At 43.4% G+C, this 20,686-nt stretch overlaps 1 protein-coding gene across 4 annotated transcripts; it reads right to left on the bottom strand.

Moving 5' to 3' along the window:
* Positions 1–195: 195 nt before the first annotated feature.
* On the bottom strand, positions 196–19,530 carry LOC103722110 (putative L-cysteine desulfhydrase 1). Of its 4 annotated transcripts, none has more exons than XM_026810410.2 (2): positions 17,966–19,530; positions 196–648 (listed from the first exon to the last, which is right to left on the bottom strand). In XM_026810410.2, the coding sequence occupies exon 1, from the start codon at positions 19,332–19,334 to the stop codon at positions 17,970–17,972; it is 1,365 nt and encodes a 454-aa protein (XP_026666211.2). In that variant the 5' UTR covers positions 19,335–19,530; the 3' UTR covers positions 196–648; positions 17,966–17,969. The 4 variants fall into 4 exon arrangements, with proteins under 4 accessions (XP_026666211.2, XP_008810774.2, XP_026666213.2 ...); XM_008812552.4 differs by lacking the exon at positions 196–648 and adding an exon at positions 5,280–5,580 and having other exon boundaries at positions 17,966–19,529; XM_026810412.2 differs by lacking the exon at positions 196–648 and adding an exon at positions 12,280–13,093.
* Between the last annotated feature and the right edge of the window lie 1,156 nt (positions 19,531–20,686).

Raw genomic sequence — 20,686 nt, 5'->3', positions numbered from 1 at the left:
ATGACGAATAATTCACTGAAACAAGACTGCGTCTGAAACCAAAACTAGCTGAACCAGAGATAGTACTCTGATTCAGAGTGGCTTGGATGAGCTCTGGCTCACGTACTGACCATGGGTCAAAATTTTCGCTGAAAAAGAAATAGAAATGAACTTCCTTGACTAATATGGTCGGACGAAACGTGAGTTTAGTATTCTCTTTCAATGAAAAACTTGTTTCCCGAAATATTTTACTGAGATGTATCATCAAAATACAAAATACAAAATATTAGAAATTATTTAAGCATACTAAGAAACACAACCAGACCCATGCATACGCTCATACACACTGTAGAAACCCAACAGGAATTACTACATTTTGAGGATTCATGAAACGAACTCTATATAGTTGGGACAAAGGTTGAGGTTATATGCTTGTTCATCAACAGGGAACTAATTATAAGCAATTTTGGGTACATAATGTCTCTGCATATATATAGTGTCCTTCATCCGCTCCTAGTACTTCTGCCACCCTGATTTTCTTTCAAATCAATCTAACTGTTGATGCCTGAAGTTGAATCTTCTAGTGCCCACTTCTATACTGTCTGGCCTCTATAATTACAATGTCCATAACAGTTCTTCAACTAGCTTAAAACCTGGTTAAATTTTTTCCTGAAAATTGTTAAAACTTCTTTCAGATTTCAGTAATTGCATGTCCTGCCACCCTATATACACGAAAAATTGAACTGGTGAATGAGAAAACTTTAAATTACAGATGGCCTGTTGCCATAAATATAGAATTATCTGCTGAAAGGAAGTGAGATATGAAACATACAGATGGCTAAACACCTAGACGTTAGCAGTGACAAATATAAAGATATCTGCCGTGAACTATAATCTGCCATTCTGTATTCAGCTATAAAGTATAGATGGAGGATATGCTGACCACTTCAGTCATTGGATACATAAAACTCCAGCTAGTTTTTGATATACAACATCTTCAGGATATGGAACTGAAGTATTTATACCAAACTTTATGGGATTGTATTTACTTTATAACAGATCTCCGGACAGTTAAACTGCACCAACCGCTTGAAAGATGACATAAAGGATGGCTTAGCCACCCCCCTGCAATCCCAAAAGTATCTTCATGGGGCACAATCTGCGTGGTTGGCCTTAGAGTCATCCTCCCCCTGGGCCATGGGGACTGCCTCAAACTCGCGCACCAAGCCACCCCGCTGGTCGTCCTCTTCACATGCACCGGAGACGACTTGCTTCACAGCCGCCATGACCCATTGCACTACCATTAGGTGATCCACAATCACCCTGCCGACAGTTCCTTTGCCCGCTGCACGGTCACCACTGCCTCCTGCTTTCATAGCTACCTCCTGGGGAGCTCGGACCGACTGGGCCCCTGCCGTAGCCTCCCGTGGCGTTAGCAGCTTGGCTAGACTCCCCTCCAAGTGGGACACAGGGCAACCCCATTGCTCATGGCTCCTAGCCTAGCTGGTCTCTCCATGTAACTCAGTCCCGCTCGGGGTAACTCCCAGCTACTCTCCCAATGCTTGGGTCGGAGAGCCGAACTGAAAAACCCCGTCTAGGCCCCTCCCTAGGCCCTCGTGTGTTCCGCACAACCCTTGCTCACTCAGCATGCCCGACATGAGGAGGTCCTGGCCATTGGGCTGGGAGGTCCCCACCCCCGAGTCCAACCCCAGGCCGGGTGGGTTGTATCGGAAAGGCCCAACTGGCGCCCCCACGGGCCTGACCGGGGTCGGCCTGCAAAGGGGCCCACTAGCCATCCGCTCCCCCTAGCCCGCCATGGCCTGGGCTTGCAGGTCTGATGCAACCTGGGCCGGTGGGCCCAGGCCGTGCAGCCCGACCTGCACGGCCTGGGCCCGCAGGCCCGACACGTCCTGGGCCTGCTGGCCATGCACGTCCTGGGCACCCTCTACGCCCAAGCCAGCATCAACTGGATTGCGCGCGCAGCGCCCAGCCCTCCGAGGAGCGCCTTGGGTCGGCGCCTAGTGGGCCCGCTGCCCCGCGTCAGGCTTGCGCGGGTCAGCTGGGCCCTAATCCCTGCGCCCCCTGATAGGCCAAGGCTCGCCTTACCAGGCCAGACTTCATTGTTCGGCCCCGTACTGAGGCCCACGAGCGGCTCAGGGTTCCTAGGCTACTTGTTGGATTGGGCATGGGCCACGCCCGCCCCACTAGGCCCTAAGTCAGCCCACAGGGTGACTAGGCTAGCTCCTGGCCCACCTCTGGTGCTGGGCCCAAGAGCCACCAAGTCAGCCAGGCCCCCGAGTGGCTCGTCGGCCGAGTCAACTCGGAGGCATCCAAGGGGGATTCCGGGGTTCAACCCGCCCCATTCACCGGCCAACGGGTCTTCCGGTGGCGACCGACGGTGCGTGACCTTCGCCGGCTTTTGCCAGCCGTCGAGATATGGCGGGGACACTGGCGAGGTTGGGGGTGCCACTAGAGAGGGAAGCTGAGTCGAAGACGACTCGAACACGGGTTCAGGCCCGATCATCTTCCTCGGTCGCGGCGGACCGGTTCTCTTTAGGGAGCCTGAGCCGCGTCGCCACCATCCAAAGGCCATAGATTGGCCCTTGAGCCTCCTCCCCGGCATCGGGAGGCAGCATTTTGGGCCTGGCACCTAGGTCCACCGCTACCGAGGGAAACGCCTCTTCTGCCCGTTCGAACGTCGGAAACCGACAGACGGCCTCCAGATGGCCGATCCGCCCGCACCGTTGGCATAAATCTGGCAAATTCTCGAAGACAAAGGGCTGTCATCTTACCTTCGGCTTTTCCTAAATCAAAACCCATAGTAAAAGGGGTTTGGTGGCGTCGATCGCTACCTTCTCTCAGGCAAACCCCATCGCCCGCTGTTGCTCGGTTACCCCATCCACCGCGATCGGCCGGCCCGTCCGGACCGCGATGTGGAGGATGATCAAGGCCGACCAATATTCCGGCGAAAGGCGGGGTAACCGGAGCCACACCACTGTCGTTTTGACGGCATCCTCTCCGAGCTCGAAGTCCGAGATCCATAGTTCCATGGCGAGAAGCTGCCCCGCCACCACCCACTGGCCCACACTGAGGGTCCGGTCCCGGTCCTCCGTCGACAGGAACCTCAAGGCGAGGTGGTCATCCATTAGTGGGACAGCCACCACCTCCGACAGCTTAACCCGGGCAGCCACGTCCTTGGCCACCCAATCCGCCGAAACCCGATGGCTAAGGCTGCGCACCATTGCTGCCAGCCCATCCCATTCCTGGCGTGCCGCCACAATCGGTTCCTCCGGCAATGACAATACAGCCAAAAAGCGGCGGCTCAGCCGCTCCACCTTCGCAGCGGTGGGCCAGTGAGTCACCCACGGCCTCGGCCTTGTTCAAGAGCCAGAGTTCTCCCCACGCCCTACGTTCACCTAACCTTCGTCTCTCGCCGTTCCCTCCACCGTCCTCCCCATAGGTTGCTTCCCCTTCCGATCCATGGAGGATGGTGCTGCCTCCTATGCCGGACCAGCCAATGGAGGTGACCGCCTCTTTCAGCCCACCGATGCACAGTAAGTGCTTGGATTCACCCCTGCAAGGAAAAAACCAGTTAGTGGTTGAGTCGAGAGCTTTCCTGAATCGCCGAGCATGCTGCTCGCCCTCCACAGGTGCACAGCGACGCTTGCTCGCCCCTCGGAAGCTTCAGGCCGGACCAGCCATTGTGCATTGGACAGCGATGACCTCGCCAAGCACTTTGCCGACGAGAAACTAGCCGTTAGACACAGCAATAAAGCCTTTCTCTCTCCTCGAAAGATGTTTCTCTCTCCTAAGTGCTTCTCTAGAAGAAACTAGCGGTTTTTCCATTAGGGTGAATCCTTTTTTCATGCGAAAGATACATACAGCTACTTAATATTACATATATTAATTCTCTAAATTGAGGATAATTTAATCTTTTTCTTCTCTCCAATAATGATTTCAAGACCTAGATACACAACTGTGCTACATTGCAATAAAAAAATAAAATATGGCGTCTAATTGAAATTTAAAAAATTTAGGGTCGAAGTATTTTTGGTCCAAATTTGAAAGAGTGTCTTTATAATTTTTTTAAAAGAAAATATATAAAAGAACTAGAATTGGAGTGTGTGAGGCCCAGCCCTACTGGCTGATCTACTACCAACATGAGGCTAGTCCACAAGCTCGCTCTAGCACTGACTACCGAACAAGGTAGAGCCTTGCTTGAACACAAAGAAGGAGGCAGACTCCGACTCCGCCTCCTCCTCAGGCTTCAATGAGGAGAGGGAGAACGCCGCCCCCTATAAATTCCCACTCCCACCCTCTTGAGGCACCACTGCCTTGATCACCATCACCAAAAAGGGAGAACAAAAAGTAATCCTTTTGTCATTGTCGTGTCCAAGTCGTCGCTAGAGTTGGCATCATCACCACCAACCTCCCCGGTACTCTCTCTCCTCATGTCCCTACCTCATGTAATCACTATTGGTCAGATTCAATCGAGGAATCGTCGAGATCAACCCAGAACCCAATTCCCCTATTTTGATGACCGCTGCCGCCTCTAATGCATTGAAGATCAGATTCTGCTGATCCTCCAACCCAGCCGCCCTTGATAGCCTGCAAGCAGGCCCAGGCTTCAAACGACATTGAAATCCCTCTTGAATCCCCTCTTTTGCTGATCTTCTTCCTTCTTTTGTTTTCCCTTCCATCACCAGCCTCCACTATCTCCTAGCCATCATCGCCGACTATCATCAATCTTCCAACCATCACACACTAGCTCCACCATTGGACCACCATTCTTCTTCTTACTTGTTCCTAGAAGAGGCTCCCAAAGAAATGCTTGCTTTCGTGCCTCCTCCTCTCTCTCTCTTTCTGTCTCTTTTCCTCTCTTGCTCTCTCTGCATAGTTCAGTAGACCCTATAGAGGGCCCGTTTCACTCTCTCTCTCCCTCGTTCCATGGTCGACCCAATAGAGGGTCTTGAACTAGTTTTTTGTGAACCCCATCATGTTGGCCTCCATCTTATCTTCGTTGGGCATCAATGAACTCCATCATTAATGACCCCTATCATACCACCTTTTTCCTGATCGGATTCTTACTTCATTATTACGACCAATTGAGTCACCAACATTTGACTCATCCAAGATCATCCAACATTTTTCTTGAAAAAGTTCTCTTGAGTAAAAGAGCATTTACACAATATATGTAGACTCAGGTTTTTCCGGTGGAACAGTAATCTGCCATCAAAACCTGATATACGTTGATGAGACATCCCTCATTCAAATGCCAAGAGGTAATCAGGACAAAAAAGTTTTTAACAGTTTCTGGATGCAACTAATGTAGATTAAGAACTGTATAAATTGTTAGTTCATCCAGAGTTATGGTACTGGATACACTATAAATACCTCAGGCTCTGTCTCACGGATGTTTCATGAGATACGCGATGATAATGACAACGAAACTTAATTAACATGTTTTATTTCTCAAATGCCAACAGTTTATTCTCAACAGCAAATACAACACTGTCAGTCTTAATAGCACCGGAATCTATATCTAAACAGCCATCATTAGGTTTCAGCAACTGCAAGAGGGCCAAGAAGAATTCTTTCTAACTGCAAAAGAAGTCAAAGAAAAGCAGACAGAATATTAAGTTGTGCATGTCGATTGAGGAGCTTAAAACAAGGCATAGTTCAATCCACATTTTTTAAACACTACAATTAAATAAATGATGATTACAGGCTCCAAGAGCCTGCACTTTTTATCCAGACCTGAACTACAAAAGAATTTGGTGTGTTTATAGGCCCACAAAAAAAAATGGAGCTGTAGCAATATTGTCATTTGGAAATACAGCATAAATATTGTAATACAACGACACTAGCGCACAAGAAGGTTGAACATAATACACCATGTGCCATGCGCAAGTTGAAAGATAACTGATTTTGTGGAAATTTTCTTAGTATTTTATTACTTAAACTGAAATACAGAATGTGGCAAAAACAAGATGACTGCAAATATCATCTAACAGGCAGCAATATATGGATCCCTATATGGATAATTATTTAGCTATAGAGATGACCAGCTTTTGGCAATGTGGTTTGATATTCTACATAAGAAAATTTTGCCTGATGATAAAAAAGAAATAATATACAAATTGAAGAAATAGTTAGAATGAGCAACCAAATACCGAGGTCATACCCTGTACATAGGCTAAAAATGGAATGCAAACTACTCTGAAGGGATCCCTCGTGGAATAAGGCACCCTAATGGAACCAACTCTGCAGATAAACGTGAAACCTGGTGCTGTACAAGCTCTACAGCTTTATGTAAGAAGATCTCCACACCAATACCCTTTTGAAAAATTTACTGAAAATCTCAGGCTCACATCACTAGTAATAATGACTTTTAAGTCCCTCACCTGATGCTGAGGCCTCATTCTTGCTTACAATAATGAGCATTGTGCCACCTCACAGATGATAACCTCCGTAATGAGATTGTCATCTCCTGATTCATTAATAAACTTCAACACACTTTCTGCATATTGACTCATAAGGATCCCAAACATAGAAAAGAAGTTTGCCAGGAGGTTGGCAATAAACAAATGGAACAGAGCGACTTTCACTCTTATGGGAAGAAATCTTGTATTTTCTTTCAACAGATCTCTTATCAGATCTCTACACTACAAAATCATAATCATGAATCCTGATCACCCAACATTCAAAAGACAATCCAATGTTCTCACCAATAACCTACCAAAAAGCACATCAGAAACTACTTGTTTTAGACTGCTCCTCTATTCTTGCCACCATTAAAAAGCACTCACCACTAGTTACCGTTGGCCCAAGTGTGGTGCATCCAAAGCAAAGAATATAAGGAACTAATCTGAAAAACCTGTAGGAGTCGACTCATGCAGATCTGAAGTCGACTCATGCAGATCTAGAGTCGACTCGAGCAGTGCAGGAGTCGACTCCAGAAAATCAGGCAGAAAAGCGTCTCTCTAGAAAGCCTGAAAGAGTCGACTCGAGCAATGCAGGAGTCGACTCGAGCAGTGCGGAAGTCGACTCCAGTGCGGGGCCGGTGTTACAGAAAGAGCGGAAGTCGACTCGAGCTATGCTAGAGTCGACTCCAGGTCGTGCCCGTTTTTAAGTAGGGACGAAAATTGGTCTCCTACTTGCTTGAGACTTAGATAATTTGGGTCTTAAAAGGGGCTAACCATTATTGGGCTAGGTTTAGGCTCAAAGGGAGAGAGAGCATGCAAGTCTTGGGTGTACATAGATTTGGGTTGAGTGCTTTCTCATGTGGTTTAGCCTAAGAGAGTTTTTGGATTTGGGTTATGATTGACCATGTATATATACACTCTTGTAATTCATGTATGATGACAGAGGACTGAATGAAATCATTGGAAACTCTTTCTTCCTGAAACCCTAATCTTCTTACTCTCTTCCTCTCAAGCTTGCATTCATCCTGAAACCCTAGTGCCACCTCCATTGAATAATACGATCGATCCACGCCTTTTGCAGTATAGGGGATGCCCTAGGTGTTGTGCTTTGAGGCGCTCCTACAATCGGTATCAGAGCTTGATGGATCCCTACAATTGGTATCAGAGCCATTGGTTGGTGATTTGGTAAAGGAGATCAAAATCTGTGGGTAAACTTTCAAAACAGAATTTCCGCATTCATTGATTTCTGTTTTGTGGTATGGCTTCTAGCAATCTTAAGGCAGATTTTGAGAAGTTTGATGGCAAGGGAAACTTCATCCTATGACAGCAAAGGGTGAAAGATTTGCTGGTACAGCAAAGGATCTATAAGGTCTTGGTTAGGAAAAGACCGGAAAAGATTAGTGCTGAGGATTGGGAGGAGTTAGAGGAGATAGCGTTTAGCACCATTAGAATGTGCTTGGCTGATCCGGTGTTACCTGAGATTTGCTCAGAGACCACGGCCAAAGGGCTATGGGAGAGGTTAAAAAACACTTACATGGGCAAGAGCATAACAAATAAACTGTGGTTGAAGAAAGAGTTGTATAGTCTGCAGATGCCGGAAGGAGAGGATATGATTTCTCATATTCAGAAGTTTAATCAAGTTGCTCGGAAGTCATGAGCCTTGATGTGAAGATTGAGAAACAGGATAGGACCCTTCTACTGCTGTGTTCTCTCCCAGGATAATATGATGGGCTGATCACTATTTTGGTGTATGGGAAAGAAACTCTAAATTACGAAAAGATGATCGGTGTTCTGCAGTCTAATGAGCAAAGAGAGAAGATTTGCAAGAGAAGTTCTAACTCAGAGGTTCTTACTTTGAATGAGAGGCAAGGGAGACCCAAAAAAAGAGTTAGAGACAAGTCCAGTGGCAGATCTAAGTCTCAGGGAAAGCAGAAAGCATGGAAGTACTTCAAGTGTCATCAGATTGGTCACATGAAGCGAAATTGTCCTTTGCTGAAATCTGAGAAAGGAAAGAATTCTTCCAAGGAAGGTTCGGCCAGTCATGGTGGTGCTCTTTCATTTGAAGACAGTGGAGATGACATACTGGTAGTGTCAGATGGAACCATGAAGAATAACAGCCAATGGACTCTGGATTCAGCCTGTTCACATCACTACACTTCGCATCGGGAGTAGTTTAGAAAACCGAAGGAGGAAGTGTGAGCCTTGGTGATAATCATCCTTGCAAGGTTACTGGTGTAGGTACCATAAAGGTGAAGATGTATGATGGGGTCATTAGAATATTGACCAATGTCAAGCATGTCCCGGAGTAGAAGAAAATCTGATTTCATTGGGCTACCAGGAGAAGCATGGGTGTGCTTTTGGAAGCCAATCGGGCAACGGCTGTTTGAGGATCGCCAAGGAGGCTTTGGTGATGATGAAAGGGAGAAGATTGAACAATAATCTCCATGAGATGGAAGGCTCAGTAGTGACAGATAGTGCAGAGGTATTGGCGGCAGCACAGGAGAAACAGTTGGCTTACAAACTGTGGCACTATCAGATGGGGCACATGAGCGACCGGGGGTTCACGGAACTCAGCAAGAGGTCTGATTCCAATTGTTGAAAAGGAGAAGAATGATATTTGTGAGCCCTGCATATATGGAAAACAGCATAAGATAAAGTTTGCCAACAGTTTCAAGCGGAGTGAAAGCATTCTGGAGCTAGTTCACTCGGATGTATGGGGACCGGCACCTGTTTCGGCCAGAGGTGGAACCAGATTCTTTTTGACATTTATTGATGACTTCTCTAGGAAGGTATGGGTCTATCTGATAAGAAAAAAATCAAAGATGTTTGCCCGGTTCAAAGCTTGAAGAGCTGAAGTTGAAAAGAAAACAAGAAAGCCAGTGAAGTGCCTGAGGTCTGACAATGGAAGGAAGTACACTAGCAACGAATTCGGAAGGTACTGTGAGGATAATGGGATCAAACGCCATTTCACAATGAAGATAACTCCCCAACAGAACGGTGTAGCCGAAAGGATGAACCGAACATTGACAGAGAAGGCAAGAAGTCTGAGGCTGCAGGCATCACTTTCCAAGTCCTTTTGGGGTGATACGATAACTTTTTCATGTTTTCTTGTTAATAGGTCCCCTAACAGAAAACTTGATGGAGGCATTCCAAAGAAGATCTGAAGTGGGAAGAAGGTGGAGCTTGATTACCTGAAGGTGTTTGGTTGCCCGGCCTATGCACTTGTAGAGGCAACCGAAAGAAGCAAGTTGGACCCGAAATCGCTGAAGATGGTCTTCATCAGATATCCACATGAGGTCAAAGGTTACTTGCTGTGGGATCCCCATTTTCAGAAGTGTACCATCAGTAGAAATGTGATCTTTGATGAGGAGAGCATTCTGAAGAAGTCAGGATTTGCAGATGAGGCTGAAAAGGCTAAACAGGACAGCAGTGGGCAGCATTCGCTAGCAAGTGATGTGCCTTCAAGTTCTACCTCCAAACGTGTTCCTTTTGAGGTAGAGTTTAGTAGGCATGTTCCCGCACATGTGGAGGACCAGCTAGGAGGGCCATCAGTCCAAGAAGAGATGCAGGTAGAGCCACAGAGTTCTGGTTTGAGAGACCTTGTCAGGGGAGTTGCACCGCACAAGCCGAAGCGCATCAGCTACAAACCTGTTCGGTATGACATTGATGAGACTATCTCCTATGCTCTCATTACTGCTAATGGAGATCCAGAGACATTTGAGGAGGCCATGGAGAGTTCAGATCGGGAATCATGGATGCAAGCCATGATGGACGAGATGGAGTCACTAGAAAAGAACAAGACATGGCAGCTAGTGGATCTACCTAGAGATGGTGGGCCATTGGTTCAAAATGGGTGTTCACAAGGAAGGAGATACCTTCAGAGCAAGGTGGAGTCAGATACAAGGCGAGGCTTGTTGCAAAGGGGTACTCACAGAGAGAGGGAGTGGACTACACAGAGGTATTCTCTCTGGTAGTACGGCATGCTTCAATTCGAGTGTTGCTGTCTTTGATAGCACAGTATGATATGGAATTGGAGCAAATGGATGTGAAGGCGTTCTTACATTAGAGCCTAGAGGAGAGGATATACATGCAGCAACCAACTGGTTTCAGGCAGCCAGAGTTGGAGAAAAAGCTGTGTCTACTCAAGAGAGCAGTCACCCCGACAGTGGTACAAAAGGTATGATACTTTTGTCTTGAGCCCTGATTTTTCCAAATGTGAACATGATAGCCATGTCTATATGAAGAATGTGGATGAGGAGGATACTTTATATCTACTTTTGTATGTGGATGATATGCTTATTGCCAGCAGGAGTGTCGATACAGTGAATGGGCTAAAATCTGCATTATCTGCAGAATTTGAGATAAAGGATTTGGATCCATTCAAGAAGATTCTTGGGATAGAAATTTGCAGAGATAGAAATAAGGATATTCTCCACTTGTCTTTGAGAGGATACATTCAGAAAGTCATGATGAGGTTTGGGATGGATAAAGCCAAACCGGTTGGAACACCGCTTGCAAGCCACATGCCTCTTTTGAAGCTGCAGTGCACCCAAATAGATGAAGAGAAAGAGTACATAGAGAGAGTTCCTTATGCTAGTACCGTGGGCAGCGTCATGTATGCTATGGTGTGTGGTAGGCCCGATATAGCACATACAGTGAGCTAGGTGAGTAGGTACATGGCAAACCCAAGGAAGGAGCACCAGCAGGCACTGAAGTGAATTTTTTGGTTTCTTCAAGAAACTCGAAGGCTTGGTCTGACTTTTGGGCAGCAAGATGGACTTGGGAGGAACTCAAATATCTCAAGTGAGTTTTCAAGTCCGTTAGAAGGGTTTGTTGATGCTAACTTTGTAGGTGATCTAGATACAAGAAGGTCTACTACAGGTTATATTTTCTGCATGTATAGTGGACCGGTTTCTTGGAGATCAACCCTTCAACCTATCACGGCCTTGTCCACCACAGAGGATGAGTATAAAGGAATTACAGAGGCTGCCAAGGAGGCTCTTTGGTTGAAGAGACTCATTCAGGAGATAGGGGTGAAGCAAAGTATAGTGGTGTTGCACAGTAATAGTCAGAGTGCTCTACAGTTGGTTCAGAATCCAGTCTATCATGCTCGCACAAAGCATATAGACTTAAGGTACCACAGAGTCAAAGAAATAGCGGAGGATGATGAGGTGATACTAGTGAAAGTTCATATAAAAAAGAACCAGTCGGATGCACTAACAAAGACTCTTCCGCAGGATAGGTTTCTCTTATGTGTGGAGCTGATGGGGTTAATGGACCAAGTGGAGCTTGCAGAATCTTTGGAGCACCAAGGTAGAGATTATTGGCACAAGTGTGGTGCATCCAAAGCAAGAAATGCAAGGAACTAATATGAAAAACCTGTAGCAGTCGACTCATGCAGATATGGAATCGACTCCTACAGAGCTAGAGGGAGTCGACTCCAGAAAATCAGGCAAAAAAGCGTCTCTCTGGAAAGCCTGAGAGAGCCGACTCGAGCAGTGCGGAAGTCGACTCCAGGTCAGGGCCGGTGTTACAGGAAGAGCGGGAGTCAACTCGAGCTGTGCCGGAGTCGACTCCAGGTCGTGCCAGTTTTTCAGTATGGACGAAAATTGGTCTCCTACTTGCTTGAGACTCAGGTAATTTGGGTCTTAAAGGGGCTAACCATTATTGGGCTAGGTTTAGGCTCAAAGAAAAAGAGAGCATGCAAGTCATGGGCATACATGGGCTTGGGTTGAGTGCTTTCTCATGTGATTTAGCCTAAGAGTTTTTGGGTTTGAGTCATGATTGACCATGTATATATACATTTTGGTAATTCGTGTATGATGATAGAGGACTGAATGAAATCATTGAAAACTTTTTCTTTTTGAAACCCTAATCTTCTTCCTCTCTTCCTCTCACGCTTGCATTCATCCTGAAACCCTAGTGCCACCTCCATCGAATAATACGATCGATCCACGCCTCTTGCAGTATAGAGAACGCCCTAGGTGCTGTGGTTTAAGGCGCTCCTCCTACAATCGGTATCAAAGCTTGCTCGATCCCTACAGTTACCAAAAAAAAAAGCACTCACCACTCACATACTTTAAGGCAACTAAAGTTAGACAAAAGAATCATGGATTATGCACCTCGCAATCCCAGAAAGAGTCAGCATTACTCTTACATACAAGGTTAGCCGTATCGGTACCGTACCCCAAATAGGCACCATCATATTATAGCACCAGTACCCCAGTACTGTAACCGATTCGGTGTATCAAGTATCGGTACGCCTCCCGTACCACATATCGGTTCAGTATCAATATGCATCGGTACGGATCGGTACAGCAAACTTTGCTGCCATAATTATGCATCATGGGTCCATGATATTGTTGAAGAACGTCTTAATCCTTCTATCAACAGAGTTCAAGTCATTGTTGTTAACTCATTTGTTCTGAAGTTGTCTAGACCAGTACAATTCCACTAGTGATGTTCTTTAAATTGTAGAAGGGAAGAAGATTACCTATCTTACCTATGTTACTACTTAAAAGTAGTCTCAAGCAACAATAATTATGATTCAGGTAGTACAAATACAATCAACAATCCATTCAGTGGGTGAAAACCCAGTACTTTTTAGTGCGTATGACGAACTCCAAATTAACCTTGAAAAGGCCTTTTAGGTTCAACGCAACTGAACCCCAAATTCCTTCCTATGTTCCCTAAGTAGACACATGGACCACAAGAAATATTAGTTAGAAACAATGAACACAAAGACCCAAGTACAGATTATCAATCTAGAATTTAGCATTCATTAATAAAAACTTATCATTCTAATGGGCATCAAGATCTACTGATAGCTTAAAAGGCAAGGAATAACATCCAGAACAATATAGCATACAGAACAACATAGCATACATATGATTCATTATATTATTAGAATCTCAAGCAGAGAGGAGATTGGTTTTGTGGCAATGAACTTGAACAGGGGAAAAGCTAGAAGATTTAAACCAAGAGAAGTTTGTGATAAAGAAGATTAAAAAACTTCTACTGTAGGAGGATATAGTGCTGGAAAACGATATATACAATCAAATCTATAAGCTAAGGAAACGACTTATTTTCAGTTCGGTTACATTAGTCTGCATGATATAATGTAGCAGAACAATGTATTCGTTTGTGTATACTAACTCATACTTTAAAAGTTAAAAGGAGAAGATAAATTGTTAGATGATAACATCAGTTGCATCAAACAAATAATGGGCAAGTATATTCTATAATAAATAAAAATAATAATAATATCAAGGAAATATATGAAGCCATAAGGGCAAGCCTACAACTGACCCAAAACAGTTAAGAAGATGCAACCACAAAAAATTCATGGGGAGAGGTGAGGGAGGAAGATCAGGACTGGATTACCCAGTACTTTCAATAACCTCACTTACTCTTACCCTTAGCATACCTACTTGGGTATATAGAGTATGCATAAAAAATATATAAGAAGCAAAAGATGGTAATTAAAAAGGGGTGTAATTTGTGCTCAATGAACCTAGGACTAGGATATGAAAACTACATAAGATGATATATTGTATTACTTTTAAAAATAGGTCCCAAATGACCATATTTCAATTATTGAATATGTTGATCTTAACAAACTAGCAGGTTTCCAAGTTATCTTGACTAATGAGGTTACAGACATAGCCCCATCTACTATAATTTCAGAACTACCAATGAATAAGAAATAAAGTCCAAAGTAGAAGTTCCTATACTAGGAACTATATAAAAATCATCACTTGCCGTCCAAAAAAAAATTAGCTGTCATTTTAGCGGACAGTGCTCATGCAACGTTATAGTAACCTCATATTTTAGTTTTAAATAAAAGAAAATACTAGCACAGTTACTCCCTGTCGGTTAGAAGTTCTTCCTCCCCCAGGGAGCACCAGGCATTTCCCATTATGTAAAATGAAGAAAGCATCTTACCACCACTTGATTCCCATGTCATCAAAATATCTAGAGTTAAAATCCAACATTCATAGCACGAAACAGATTTACCATAATATTCAAAGTGTCAGCAGGACAACAGATATTCAGAAACAACATTGCAAACAAGGTCATAGTTACTTCTACAACCCCAAAAATAATTAATGAAAGTACCCTGAAAGGCCTTGCTATACTAAGAACCAAAAAACATAAATTAAGAAAAATCCTCATGACCCATTACCTGATTTCCTCTTTATATACAACTGGTTCTTCACAAGCAAAGTTGCAATCACTTGCACTTAGCAAATCCATTAAAAATTGGTATAAGTTACCTTAAAAGTTCTCATTTTATTGCCATCAGGTATGCATTATTCAAGTCTATTCCTGCTAATACATTTATTTACCTTTCTTTTTCTTGTCAAAATATTGGACATTTTCTTTTCATTCATATTATATATTATCTCCTTCTAATCAGTGCTAGTGAACAACAGGGAGAGAACCCACCTAACCTTACAAATACGAGCAATGAGTCATAATTCTTAAAGAAAATGTAAGAAGTGTAAGGACTGAAAAAGGATTGGTAACATCAGTAAGATATCCTTAAAAGAACGTGTAAGATGTTTAACTACTTCAACCTATTAGCCTCCCCACCATAAAAGAGATGTCTAACAAATATCAGTGATGAAGTGTAGTTCTTCCTGCAAAAACCACAAGCATCCAGGTTATGTAACCTCCAAAAGAAATTGGATTTCTTGTTGAAGATCTACATTAGAAATTTGATTAGGGCTGATCTAGATCTAGTTTTTATTCTGTATAACAGCAACAAGCAATGGAAATGTGAATGAAAAGATGTAGAAATGGATAGGATTAAGTAGTTTTAGAGATAAATATAGAGCACAATAACTGAACGAGAAAATGAAAGAAAAATGAAGGTCCATGCATCCATTATTTTCTTTTTCGAACAATGAAACTTCAATAGATTTTTCTAAGCAAAGTCCTTTGCTAGCCTTGCTGCCTAAATTGGAAGCTTTAAAAGAATCATTTAGCTTCTAATTCGAGCACACAGAAACTTAATTAGCTTCTAGTCCAAGCAAACCAGGGGCGGCCTACCTAATCCCTAAATCTAGGACAGAATTAGGGAACAAAACCCACTAATAATAATCAGATCAGATCACAACTGAATCTTAATTATGTCTGACACAAAAGCATAATGAAAAGAAACTCAAATTAAGATGATTTAGGAACAAGGTTTTAAATACTGGTGGGACAGCAGCATGTCCCACTATCCCTGGTATGGGGGTAGGGCATTATCGGAATGGGACAAGTTGGAAAATGGACCAGAACGAGATATCCAACATTCCAAGTAATGGGTCACAGAGCATCCTGCTCCACGAATAAATGTAGGCAGCCCCATCACACGGCATTTAAATCCTTGCTTGGGGTCAAGTTACGATAATCAAACTCTCTAACGAACCTTTGAAATAGCACATAGGGCCCCCCGCGACATTCAATGTGCTGCACCACCAAGAAAAGAACCCACTTGATTTTTTTCTTTTCTTCTTTTCTTCCATTCATAAAACAACATGATATGCCTCAACCAATCCACAATCATGATGTGCTATATATGAAGCATCATAGTCATAATTGGCATATGTAATAAAACTAGAAAATATTATGCACAACAACATTGTTCTATGAGAAAGATTTGTAATGGATGATTGACAGCAAAATATGCAGCAAAACACAGAGCGAAAGTCAAAGCAACAGTAACTATGTATTTGTACAACATTATCTCCTGCTATACAGTCGCAACTTCAGTTGAATCAATCATGGAACTGTCAAATGTCATGCAGTTTCTCTGTATGTCCACACCATGCTACAAGGGGTTCAATATTCCAACTCTTCTGTGCTTGCTAATGAATTTTTTTTAGTGGTTCCAACATGCCTACACACCCGCAACCTTTCAATCAATGAAAATCTCAAATCAAATCTGAGAACTTGGCACAGTATATCCAAGCAAACTTGATGTACCGAAGCCTATCAAGCAAAATCTCATTTATACCTATTAGTAAGGCAGTACCTGAAATATCTAGCAATTCCAATCCAACTAAATGTTAAGCATTCAATCAATGTTTGCTCATCCAAGAATTAGTGCCATAATTTGGCTCACGAACCCTGGATTGCATTTCTTCCTCCAATGCTGGTGCAAGCAACCCTCTTTTAAGCACTAAAGCTTCCCCATGATATGCATAGAAAAAGATGCCACAAGATCTTCTTGTTTGATCATGAGAGACACCTCTAGTGGCATATCATTGTGGGTTTAAGCCATATATGCGTTACAATCTTTTTTATCTGATCGAGGAATTTCACCATTAGTTTTGCATTTACTAGCATAGCAAGAACCAATGTTACTTGGATTCATGACAGGGTTGTCAAGTGTCCAAGAATTCAAAAGTACTGTTACCAGAATCTTCTAAAAATTGCATATGGAAGCTCACCTGTATCTTGTAGTATATGCAAATATACTGATGTATGCATATAAAGCCTAATTAACTAGACCTATGCTTCATAAAATTATAAAATTTGATAGAATGGTGGCTAATTATTATGTTAAAATGTCAAAATTTTATATAGAAGTGCCAAAAGTAGACATGTGATGATAATCTTATAACAATTTGACGATATGAAGTGTTAAGGAGTGTCATGAAGCGTCCCAAGTGTCCAAGTTTCTAGCATGTCAAAAATCCAAAAATTGGAGATTGGACTCACAAGAAATGGGAATAGGAAAGAGAAGCCAATGAACTACTAGAAAACCATTTTACCATGGAGTCCCTGGTACCAAAAATCAACCCTTTGCTGCTGGCATGCCAAGTGGCATGAGGAGATTATAAGACACCAATCCCCCAGTGTCGCATGGCAAGCAAAAAGTTTACAGGATTGTTTTGGAAACAATATAGGGCCTTTAGCATTTGTCTTTAATATTTCACTACGCATTAGTCAAAATTTTATTGGCTTGTATAATTAGGGGAAGATTTTCCCTAATAGGATCAAGGAGATCAAATGCAATTATATAAAGGGTACTGATATTCCAAATTGGAAGAAATATGTACATCATTTTTCATTAAACAATCCATCAACAAATTTCACCATTTCCCCTAAAAAACAATGATGAGGTGTACTGTTGCATCAAGAAACCATGAGAAATTAATTGCAGAAAAGACAACACTAAATTCTTGCATAACATATTTCTTTTACAAGATATATCTGGTCAGAATAAGATTAATGTTTGTGGTCTAGCAACATTGCTTGTACTGTTGTTTGCCTTTGAATATTTTCTTCAATTACCTAAACCATTGCAATGGGTTAAATTAACAACATTCTCCAGTTCACATGCACAACCTTTAAGTTCCACATGCAGGAAATGTACTCATAAACATGCAAGGCAACCTACTAATCTACTATCATTACAGTAGAACTATTAACTAGGAATTCTTTCATTGGAACTCAACCTCTAGGCAATACCATACCAGACAATCATATAAAACATCACATAGTTCATCCATATCAAAATGCAATACAAGCTAATTTATGAGTGTAGTTGATGTAAAATGCCGCACCTTCCTAACTGGATGGCAGCTTTGTGCAATGGAATCCATCTTGAACAAGTTTGTTGATTGCATTCCTGAGCCTTATGTAGTCATCCTCCACATTATACACCTGATGAGAAATTCTCACATACCCAGTCACGGCACTGCTCCCACTTTCACCATCCTTTGGAGACCGATGATATACAGGAACCTCAACATGGAATCGATCTCTCAAGAGACTCCTAAACTTCAGAGCATCCTTCTCACTTGAAATCCCCAAACATCCAGGCAGACCAACCATGATCATGCTTGCGCACATATCTGGTGGCGACCCAAGACAAGTGCGCCATGACTCAGCCAGCATCTTCCCCATCTCCACAACCTTATCGTGATTCCGCTTGCGAATGCCTTCAATCCCTCCTTCAAACCTATCAATGAAATCCATCACCGATGACACTACAAGCTGGGCACTGTAATCCCGGGTACCAATCCATCCGCTCTCGATGGGGAGACCATTCCCATACTCATGTGAGACCACTGGGTGGTGCAAATTGGTTGAAGCCCTACTCTTCTTGGAGTACAAGAACGCAACCGAAGGGGGGCAAAAGAACCACTTGTGGAGGTTGCTGGTGTAGAAGTCAGCCCCAATGTCCTTCACGTCGACCTCAATGCTCCCAATTGCATGCGCCGCATCCACAAACACCTTGTCTACGCCCTCCTCACGGCAAATCTTGGTCAATTCTTTGACAGGGATCACGACGCTCGGCATGGAAGTAATGTGGTCGATCACGGCCAGCCGGACCTTCCGGCCATTGGATTTCCCAAGCTCCAACGCCTTGCAGAATTCTTGAACGATCTCCTCGTTGGAGGTCACCGGGAAGGGGAGGGGGACCTCGATGACATGGCCGCCGGCGCGGGTGACGTAGGCCTGGATGGACTTCTTGACGGCACCAAAGGCGTAGTGGAGCATGACGACGGCGTCGCCCTTGTTGAAGTGGCCCTCGGAGAAGGCCCAGGAGACGTGCTGGAGGACGATGGCGGCAGCGGTGGTGGCGTTGTCGACGAGGGAGACCTCGTCGATGTCGTCGGCGTTGATGAAGTCTTTGATGAGCACGCGAGAGCGGAGGAGGGAGGGCTGGAGGCGGTTAAAGTAGAAGTCGTCGGGCTGGCGGAGGAAGAGGCGCTGCCACCGGAGCTGGGCGGCGAGAACGGAGGCCGGGCAGCTGCCGAAGCTGCCGTTGTTGATGCGGGCTACGGCGGGGTCGTGGTGGGAGAACTCGTCGCGGATCTCAGAGGCGGAGATGGGTGGAGAAGGCCGCGGCCGCTTCGGGAGGGGCCCGTTGGTGTCGTCGCCGTCGTGGCGGCCGTTCTCAGCGTGGCCGTCTCCGTGGGGATCCATCGGGACGAGGGGATGGGAGGGGTGTTTAGGGTATCGGCGGGGAGGAATTATCCATGGAAGAAACTAGGGTTAGGGTAACGGTTATGATGGCAGGGGGAGGCTTATGATGCCGGTGACGGGATTCCGCCAACGAATTCCGGCTGCTGGTTCGTAAGTTAGCTATTCAGACGGCGAAAGGGTGGTGGAGTGAACTATGGCTAGATTTGATACATGGTATTATTATTTAATATTTATTTTTTTTAATAAATCGGATAAGTTATACCGTTTATAATATAAGTATAAATAAACTACTAAGAAGCTAGCCAGCTGCTATATTAACCTTCTCATAAACATGTGTGATCCAAAGGCAATACATTCCCTTAATATTTATTTTTACTATTACATATTATTTTGCCATTTGGTATATAAAACGTCACGGCTTCAAAAAATTATTATATGGATTAGATTAAGTGAATATGGTGGATGACAAGCACCCCACATTTGATTTTAAATTATTTAAATAAAAAATATAATGTGGCGATTGACCATTGGATTGGTCCACGGGACGTTGTCTATCTAATAATTAGACCACAGTTACAATATTTTCTATTTTTTCTCGTGGAAAGTTCTTTAAAAGTTGCGGGCTAATGTTTATTTTTTTCGAGGTATAAAAGGGGCAGATTGTAACATTAGACAAAATGTCAGAATAAACAATTTAGCATCGAAGGTGGCAAGTGTTTCAATATTGAGGTTATTCTAATTGATATATCATATTTTTGATAACTCGTATATTCTTATTAAGATCATTGGTAAATTATAATATTTATCATAGTCATTATTTGCCAAACTTAAGACTTTGATAATAAAACATTATTTGTGTCGTAACACTTGCCGTCATGATATGACAATCATTATTTCCAAAGCAAGCCCTCGGTGGTTTCTTCGAATATAAATTATAGATCAAACATCTAAACTCTCCTAATCTTGATATCAGTGAGACAACGATTTGCAGTAATAGAAGACAAATAGACTGAGATGGGGTCTCTTTTTCTCAGGCCATAAGCAAGTCAACTGAAGGATATTTTGTACATAGAATAGGCCCTCACGAAAGCACAGCTAATTGAACCAAACTAAGTAACCTAGGTGGTTGATTCATCTCTGTACCTACTAAACGAGAGAAGAGAGAAAATCTGACCCTCTCCAAAATCCATAAAAATTAAAAATATATATATATAAAAGTCATTATTTTTGGAAGTCATGTTAAAAAAAAATGCACATATTTATATAAAAAAATTTCACACACATACAACACAAAAAAAGAAAATTGAATGGTACTATAATTAGATTTCTAGTGGCACAAAAATGTACAGAAA

The sequence above is a fragment of the Phoenix dactylifera genome, unplaced genomic scaffold (genome assembly GCF_009389715.1).
Source record: "Phoenix dactylifera cultivar Barhee BC4 unplaced genomic scaffold, palm_55x_up_171113_PBpolish2nd_filt_p 000559F, whole genome shotgun sequence".
Classification (NCBI taxonomy): Eukaryota; Viridiplantae; Streptophyta; class Magnoliopsida; order Arecales; family Arecaceae; genus Phoenix; species Phoenix dactylifera.
The sequence above is the reverse complement of the archived record's forward strand: the minus strand, read 5'-3'. Positions and strand labels throughout refer to the sequence as shown.

Bases quoted from the DNA above. Each gene is read 5' to 3' on its own strand.
- LOC103722110 (XM_026810410.2), bottom strand. From the start codon at position 19,334: ATGGATCCCCACGGAGACGGCCACGCTGAGAACGGCCGCCACGACGGC.